Source organism: Solenopsis invicta, chromosome 3 (genome assembly GCF_016802725.1).
Source record: "Solenopsis invicta isolate M01_SB chromosome 3, UNIL_Sinv_3.0, whole genome shotgun sequence".
Lineage (NCBI taxonomy): Eukaryota > Metazoa > Arthropoda > Insecta > Hymenoptera > Formicidae > Solenopsis > Solenopsis invicta.
In genome coordinates, this window is record NC_052666.1 from 7,052,233 (window position 1) to 7,061,368 (window position 9,136).

The 9,136-nt window shown below is 32.3% G+C and overlaps 1 protein-coding gene across 7 annotated transcripts; it reads left to right on the forward strand.

The window, feature by feature from the left end:
* Positions 1 to 593: 593 nt before the first annotated feature.
* On the forward strand, positions 594 to 7,152 carry LOC105196495 (RWD domain-containing protein 1-like). 7 transcript variants are annotated; one of them, XR_005574397.1, is made up of 6 exons: positions 2,695 to 3,462; positions 3,691 to 3,990; positions 6,030 to 6,196; positions 6,336 to 6,378; positions 6,615 to 6,815; positions 7,039 to 7,152. XR_005574397.1 is itself a non-coding variant. In XM_039447275.1 (2 exons), exons 1-2 carry the CDS (start codon positions 6,672 to 6,674, stop codon positions 7,057 to 7,059), a joined length of 165 nt encoding a protein of 54 aa, XP_039303209.1. In that variant the 5' UTR covers positions 6,547 to 6,671; the 3' UTR covers positions 7,060 to 7,152. The 7 variants fall into 7 exon arrangements, 1 of the variants encoding a protein (XP_039303209.1); XR_003269607.2 differs by lacking the exons at positions 2,695 to 3,462; positions 6,030 to 6,196 and adding an exon at positions 594 to 1,671; XR_005574396.1 differs by having other exon boundaries at positions 6,030 to 6,378.
* The last annotated feature ends 1,984 nt before the right edge of the window (positions 7,153 to 9,136 follow it).

Consider the following 9,136-nt stretch of genomic DNA (forward strand, 5'->3'; position numbering starts at 1 on the left):
AGAATATGAAATTAATAATAACGTAAATTTCAAATAAATAGTAAGACTTACGTAAAAGTCAGTGTTAGCATTCAAGACAGTTTTGCGGCTACACTGTTATGATTTAGTCATAGGATACGAAAATGTTTTAGGAAAAATCAAGGGAGTAATACATCTAATAAAATTAATAACAGTTACAATATAGTAATGCGTAACTTTTAAAAAAATATTTAATGAATTTCACTTACTTAAAGGTCAATACGGTTTTGCGTGTCACAATGCTATGGTTCAGGCAGATAAGACGCAAAAGCGTTGTAGAAACATCGAGGGGGAATATATCTAATAAAATTAATAAGATCAGGAGGTGCGGTCGCGTCTCGCGGTATTTTTTTTTCTTACTTATTTTCATTATTCTTACTTATTTTCATTATTCTTACTTATTTTCATTATTCTTACTTATTTTCATTATTCTTACTTATTTTCATTATTCTTACTTATTTTCATTATTCTTACTTATTTTCATTATTCTTACTTATTTTCATTATTCTTACTTATTTTCATTATTCTTACTTATTTTCATTATTCTTACTTATTTTCATTATTCTTACTTATTTTCATTATTCTTACTTATTTTCATTATTCTTACTTATTTTCATTATTCTTACTTATTTTCATTATTCTTACTTATTTTTATTATCATCATCATCATATTTCATCTCATTTTCATCATCAGCGATCAGCGAGAGAGATCAGCCTCTTTTACGCGAGTCAGCAAGTTCAAGCATAACGAGATTATCAGATCTCAGTAACGGCTGAACCGATCAAGTTTTGAGTAGTCTCGATAGCTTGGTGAAAATTGCATAATAGAAGTGTTTTATTTTTTCTTTCCGTGCCCTACGAACGGAGATATTGCGACGCAAAATCCAAATCTCGACGATTTACATTTAAGATACGTCATCATTATTATTATCGCCAAGCGAATCTTGTCCAGTAAATTTTTTCGACACGAGTAACGAGTGGTGCTTGTTACTACACTATCAGCCCGCATGCAACCACGTGATGCATCAAGCTGCCATTTCATGCAGCGCAGATTTACTGGCGAAGACTCCCACTACTACCCGCTCTCACTTCGCGGCTGCTTTTGGCGCCTTTAAATATCCGTTAGAAGTATAGGAGCAGAAATTTTCCATTAATAAGAGTATATATTAAACTAAATTGAACTTTATTAAAAAAGTGACTTAGTGAAAAGTGACCAAGTGAAAAGTGACCAAGTGAAAAATGACTAAGTGAAAATAAGACAAAATTAAGTTAAACGAGGGACGATCTTTCAAGAGAATAGTCAACTTATATAAAAATTGTATAAATTGTCAATTCTCTTGGAGAATTGCACTTTGATCTTAGCTTCCCTAACAGCACAGATCTCCCAGGGACGTCCGGAGGACGTCCGTACGTCCTAAAGACGTCCTTAGGGACGTCCCCTAGATGAAGTGTGCTGTTAGGGTTTGTTTCAGATTGCTGTACAAGTTTAATCAAGAAATTGTGAAAATATAAAGACTACAAGATGGATCAATATTTAGAATATATGGACCAGTTAAATCGTACAATTTCGGTTTTTGTTGAATTAGAAATAAAAAAACGACGTTTAGCTGCCGCAGCAGCTGCTATAATAATACATGATATGAACAGGGCTGGGTAAGTTAATACACTTTTTTAACTAAATTAATTCAAAATTAATGGTTTATAAAATTAATTTAGTTACGTTAAAAGTTACATTAATTAAGAGTAAATTAACTTGAGTTGAATTAGAAATTAATTTTTAAAAAGATTCATATTAAATTACAAATCCTAATTTTTTAAAGTTAAATTACTCAAACATTTATAATTCATACGATATCTTGTGCTGTTAGAGATATATATTATAAAAATGTTTTACATATTTATGTATACTCACTTTGCTCGTCTCCATTACATCATTATCACAATCCATTATCACAATCCACTTACAATGTTTTTACTTCAAGTGTGGCCCTGTAAGCGTTACAATATTATGTAATATTAAATAATATTCCTGAAATATTATTTGATGTTGATAAAAAGTGATTTTCTTACGAAAAGTACAATCTACTAGTCTGAAATTCAAATGAGTGTTAACTCTCAAGTTTGAGGTTTATTTGGAAGTTAAAATTTATTTGAGTGTTATTTCGAACATTAGTTGAGTGCATTTTTCGTAAAAGTTATATGTCCACTCCTGATAATATTATATGAGAAGTAAATAATATTTCCAGAATATTATTTAGGCAGCTTTCTTTTTAGAGAACACAATCGACACTTTTAACACAAAGCGACACACGCTTTTTATTTACAATTTTATACAAACTCAATCGACACTTTTTGACTCTACTCAGTAGGAGAGTCAGTGAGTTTGAGTGTGTTCACTAGTGTCGATTTGTGTCTTCTAAAAGGAAAGCAGCCTTTTAATATTAAATAATATTGTAACACTTATTATAGGTTATGATTACCTTCGTACTGCGGTATCACAAAACAGCAGATCTATTCTGTAACTTAACGACAATTTCGTTATTGTTATAATGTTGCACAGCTTTTTATGTCTATCTATTATATATCTGTGCAATAAGATTATAACGACAACGAAACTGTCGTTAAATTACAAAATGTCTGCACACGTGTTTGCCGTTTGCCACTATTCGCCGCTGTTCCAGCTGTTCGCTTCGCTCAAAGTTCAACCATGTTGAACTTTCAGCTTTCCTTCGCTGATTAACTTTTGCACGAATCGAAGGAGTGGGGGTCTTCGCCAGCGAATTTGCGCTCCATGAAATGGCAGCTTCACGTGGCCGCGAGTGCCGCGACAATGATTGCCGTGATATCATGGGTTTCCTAAACTGTAACCTGAACTGAATCGGCAATATATCTCGGTTCGCGGGGCAGACGACACTTTCTTTTTGCCGATCGTCGCTAAGAGAATCTTTTCCCGTATTCGTTTTTGACACGGAGTGGTGCTCGTTATAGCCGTTTTATGTGATTATGGGTGCGTTCCGTTTCATGCATAACATAACATGCGATTCACGCATAACATAACATGCGATTCACGCATAACATAACATGCGATTCACGCATAACATAACATGCGATTCACGCATAACATAACATGCGATTCACGCATAACATAACATGCGATTCACGCATAACATAACATGCGATGCATCATTTATCCTTGTTGTTTTTCAACTAATTAACGTTAAACGAGGATATATAATGCATTATGCACGTCGTGCGCATCTCATGTGATGTGATGCATGTATCATATGACCGCATTCATGATTGCCGATATGACAGGTTACTAACCTAAAAAGTCGTTTATATATTATTATCTCTCTTCGCGAAGCAGAGCGACACTTTTCCTGCCAGATTCGTCCGTTTTGTATAAAAACGCGTCGAATCAGCCTGAATTCGTCAATATCGAAGGTAAGTCACACATCAATCAACAATTTATCTGTATTTAACAATATATATTTTGCTTGCATTACTTCTCCTACAATACCATAAATATCATAAACATATACTATGAGATTAAAAATCTGTTTTAATTATAAACAATTACAAATAATATAATAATTTTTGATTATAAATAACATTTTGATTGTACATAATTTGATTGTTTCAATGATGAGTGTCTGTTCTTGTCTGTTGCAGTGTTGTTGTGTTTAATTAATCTATCATCTACTACTTGCACCGCCATTCGATCCCAACATCTGAACAGTATCCTTTACGCAGATTTTGTTTATGATGGGAGTACACAGACGAGTGATAGCATTCAATTCAATATCAATATTATAACTCAGCGGGCTATAAGTGTGATTGATGACTTCTATATATTATGAATTTTGTTGCAGCGACACTGGAAAGTTGATCTTCAAGCCCACACAACCCTCTCATCCCCATGAGATTTAGGGTATTCGCAACTTCTTGATATTTTGAAAACTTTGAGTTCTAGTAAGTTGTGCACATGTGATCTTTTTATAATATATATATAAAATATTTGATTTATATAATTGTCTGAATGTTACAATATTTTGTGAATTTTTTAAAGTTTTTACGATTAATAAAAATTCAATTTACAGAGTATAACTGAAAAAATATATATAATAATGTGCATAATTTTTGCGTAATAAAAAAAAAGATTAAACAGCTAAAACAGGCTAGTGAGAGTTAGCGCGGGTATAAGAGCGTAAAACACAATCAGTGTTCAAATAGTTATTTATTCATAATGAATTAGAAGTATCGAACGTTTCGGCTTTCTTTGGAGCTCTCTTTAGCGAAATTACAAAAAGAAAAAAATTATTTTAATCGTCATCTTCAACGCAGTTACAAGTGGAAGCTATTCTAATCGTCATCAGTCCGTTACCGGGAATCAAATGAGTCACCAACGGTTTGCCAAATCCGTCGTGGAAGCATTGCCCGTTGTCGTGTCAGTGAAATTGACAATTTTCCATTGGCACTGACAACCAGTGAAGCGTTGGATAACTTTGTCCATAGGAAGCGAAATTCGCCTGTCGAAGTATACGCTTGAATTTTCTGTAATGCCGAAAAAAAAAGATTTGAGCATCAACATTGAATTTGTAAAATTTCATTTGTCAAGAAGCAGAAAATTGAATTTTTTTAAATGAGCAGCTTAATAAAGCATTATATGTTAGCGTTATATTTGGCGTTTGTTGGAAATGTTTAATTTTTTTTAGTTATAAAACTGAAGATTAAAATTAAAAATTAGTAAAATTAGATATTTACTGTTGTTATTGAAAGATAGAAATAGAGGATTGTAGAAAATTAGAAAATGCTACCTAATGATAACGTTGAATTTTTAATAATAAAAATTTATGGGTTTTTGATATAAACATATATATATATATATATATATATATATATATATATATATATATATACATACAGGGTAGTCAAAAAGTATCGGACCCCCCAATATTTCCGTTCCCTTGCATTTTACAAGAAAATGTTTCAGACAAAAGTTGTAGGGTTTAAAAAGATCTATTTACTGATCTTATCAGTTTGACCTTGGATGGCGTGTGGGTCCGGCCAAGGTCAGATCGAAATTACATTAACTTTTTTAAATGGAACACCTAACTTTTTATTGCATATTCTTGTAGCTTATCTCGAGACCTTTCCAAAACACTACAAGAAAGTTTATTTTCGTTGAGTACTTTCCGAGTTGTTTCGGAACTTCGTTCCGAGTTTCCAAAATATTCAATTGTACCAAACAATTCACAACAAATGTTCAAATTGTTGCCCTTTAACAGCCTGGCAATGTGCCAATCTGTTATAAACAGCTGAAACCGCATTCCGGTACGTTTCCGGCGGTATTAGTTGTACCTCTTGAGTTATTCTCCCTCTTAAATCATCTAAATCTTGAGGTTTGGTGGCATAAACTTTACTTTTCAAGTAACCCCACAAAAAAAAGTCAAGTGGGGTCAAATCTGGAGACCGAGGTGGCCACTCAATATGACTCCTTCGCCCTATCCACCTGTCCTGAAAGACCTCATTCAAATATTGACGGACAATGACACCATAATGAGGTGGAGCTCCATCCTGTTGGAAATAAATTTCATCCATATTTCCACCAGCTATGTCTCGAATAGCTGGAACAATTTGTTCGCGAAGCATGACTGTGTAAACCTGTGCTGTCAAATTGCCTTCAATGAAGAAAGGACCAACTGGTCTATCATTAAGAATACCAGCCCATACGTTAAGTTTTTGTGGATATTGGGTATGATTGTCTCTTTTCCAATGAGGATTAACGTCACTCCAGTATCTACAATTGTGTCTATTTACATTTCCAGTCAGTTCAAATGTTGCCTCATCAGAGAAAACAATATTATTAAGTAATAGAGGGTCCTCGGCAATCATCTCCATCATAAGATCACAAAATTCGATGCGTCTATCAAAATCGTCTTCGGACAACTCTTGGCACAAATGGAGTTTGTATGGATGCCATTTATTCAATTTCAAAATTTTACTGACAGATCCATGAGAGATTTCGTGTTCTTGTGCAACGCGATCGATGGAAATATGGGGATTTTCAACGACAGACTGTAAAACATTTAATGCCTTATCATTATTTGTTGCTGTTTTACGTCGACCAGATCTTGGGCGGTTTTTAACGCTACCAAGATCCTTGAAACGTTGAATAGTACGGATTACAGTACTTTTAGAGATCCTATTATTTTCATTCCGAAAATTTTCATTAAATAATCGCGTTACTGTTTTATACCCTCTTTGTTGATCTCCCCATCCTCGCATCATTAACAGTGTTATCCGATCTTTTTCAGAAAGCTCCGCCATTCTTAATTAGAGTAAGGAAGAATTAAACAGGTAAGTGATAGGAAATCATGTCCACGACGTGAGTGCTGCTCGCTAAGAAGACAGCACTGCATCAAAGATTAAAATCAGTGATCCGTATTGTTTGCTCAAGAGCTCGTACATTGGTACTTGCGAGAGTGAGAGAATAAAGATCGCCTTTAATTAGAGAACTACCGATACTCTAACATTGTATCTTTACATATACGTCCAAGTATCTAGATGAGCCACTACTCATATTAATTTTGCAGCAAAAGAATTTGGAGGATGGAGGTAACGAGAAATTGAAGGCACATCTAATAGAACAGATGTATGAAAATCTTGGAATGGTAATGGTTTTTACAATGGTCAGTGCAGCTCAAGAATGGCTGAACGTACAGTGGGACAAGATAAACCTGAGAAGAGAAAAGACTGCGGCACAAAAACTGAAGGAGGAAAAGGATGCAGAAGGGGTAAGACTAGTTTTCCTCATTTGTTCTTTTGAGATTTACAGACTCTAATAAGTAATTCAATAAAGTCTGTTATGTAGTTATCACATTTCTAAAAAAAGAAAAACGAGGAAACTAGAGATTTCTCTTCAATTTTACTTTTCCAGAAAATTAGGAACACTTAGTATTTTATTATCACGGTTACTTTTTTATTTGTGTTTAAATTATTGAATTTATTTGTGTCTAGAATATTGAAAACACTGGCTAAGAAATTCGAAATATATTCACACAGACGACAATTGTAATGGTTTTATAGACGATTGAAGAGAACTCTCGTAACTGTCGAATCTTTTTTAAGCTGGAAAGAGAACTTTGATGAAGAAATGGGCTACACGAAACGGAAAGAATTAGCGGATAGCGAGGGCAAAAAGTTAATAGGCAAGGAATTATTTATTTTACATAAAAATATTGTTTCTTTTAAATAACTGTAAAATAGTTTATGGAAAGAAGAGTTTCTAATAATTTTATTAATAACAAAATCAATATTTATCAATATTATAAAGATATAACAAATTGTTTTTATTGGTAAATTTTTTTATTAAAAGAAATATATATGAAGATATATACAGATGTAAAGGAAAAGTTACAAGACTTCTTTTTATTTGTTGAAAGCTGAAGAATTTTTTAAAATCTGACTTTTATTCTATAAGATATTCTATATTGATGTTTTGCGTATCAATGGTGACATAGGTAATGCTGTAAAAGTAGAATGAGACAGTTTGGTCCAAAACCTAGACGATGATGAGGACGACCCAGACTAAGATTCAAATATCTCGGATGATAGTGCCTAAACAAGCTTGATTCAGTAGCCATCAAAGTAATACGTGGAACAAATTAAATTTAAGGAATTTACTGAATTATTACAAAGGGAAAAAGGAAAATGAGTAAAATGTATATCACATTCTCGCAAAAAAATGATGATAAAGATTGAAAATAGTCTTTGTTTAGGGAGGAAAGAAAATTGTATTGTATATCTTATAAAATTAATTATTTATAGCATAATTAAATTAATTTAATTAATAAGTCAAGCGATTTATCGTTTTAACGACTTGTGCGACTTTCCTTGCGGATATGCGATAAACTGAAATATATATTTTAAGTTCTGGAATTTCTCTTTTTCAACCAGCTTTATTAAAAGAGAAGTCACAGAATGGAATATTTAAGGAATATACTTGCGTATATATAAGTTATGTTCATAAGTTCCGCACAATATAGGAATGGTGTACAAGATATATATATATATATATATATATATATATATATATATATATATATATAACTAAAATAAAATTTTAAGAATTTACTACATAAAAACTGCTCGTTCAAGTTCTTTAAAAGTAATGTAGATATACTGAAATATATATTTTTAAGTACTGGAATTCCTCTTGCAAGCTTTGAATGCTGTGTCCAGTAGAAAATGTCAGTGATAAATGAATCATCAATGACTGATGACTGAAATAGAAAACATATTTCTTTAACCAGCTTTATTATTAGATTTTAACCCTTAAACACGTAAGGGGGTCTGAGTTTAATCCTTAAACATGTAAGTGGGTCTAAAAGAGACCCCATATGAACTTTCGAACGCTTGTTGTGCAAAGACAGAAAATGATAGGAGATTCAGACCAGGATGTAAAACAGTTTGAAATTTGTTAGGGTCTATGGGATTGCTATTTTAATAGTTTCTCTTTATAACTTCACAATACATCTAATGCCTATTTCTACCAACGTAGATTAACTTTAACCTCAGAGTAACTTACTCTTTATCTTTCTTTAGTTTTAAAAATTGGAAAATGATGAAGAGTATGTTAAAATAAACTAATAACGAATTCGGTTAAACGCACTAGTGCGCACTGGTGCACATTAAAACCGCCGTACAGTAATCGATGAACGATATGTATTAATATAAGTATATAAACAGATTAAATTGTGAAATACTCAATCGATATTTTATTATGCTATTTAGTAAAATATTATATCAAGATACTTATATTTTATTTTTAAATGAGATTAGATCAGTGTACAGCGGCTTTAATATGCAATAGTGCGCACTAGTGCAGCCAACCGATAAGACTAATTGCTATAAGACTAATGTTAATTTGAGTTGGTAGAAATAAATCATTTTTCGGCAATGCCGATTATGCGGTCGCATTTCTGAGATTCAAACTTTTATTAAAAATGTTAGTTAGGATAAGTTGATAGGGTTAAAGAAAGTTAAAATATATTTTATATATTTATTTTTATTGATATTTTAATACATGTTTTTTTCAATAGTAATTATATACATT

What these genes read in the sequence shown, in the direction of transcription:
- LOC105196495 (XM_039447275.1), top strand. Translation starts at nt 6,672, where the DNA reads ATGTATGAAAATCTTGGAATGGTAATGGTTTTTACAATGGTCAGTGCA. An exon ending in AGGAAAAGGATGCAGAAGGG is followed by an intron (nt 6,816 to 7,038) that starts GTAAGACTAGTT and finishes ATTTGTGTCTAG; the next exon opens with AATATTGAAAACACTGGCTA.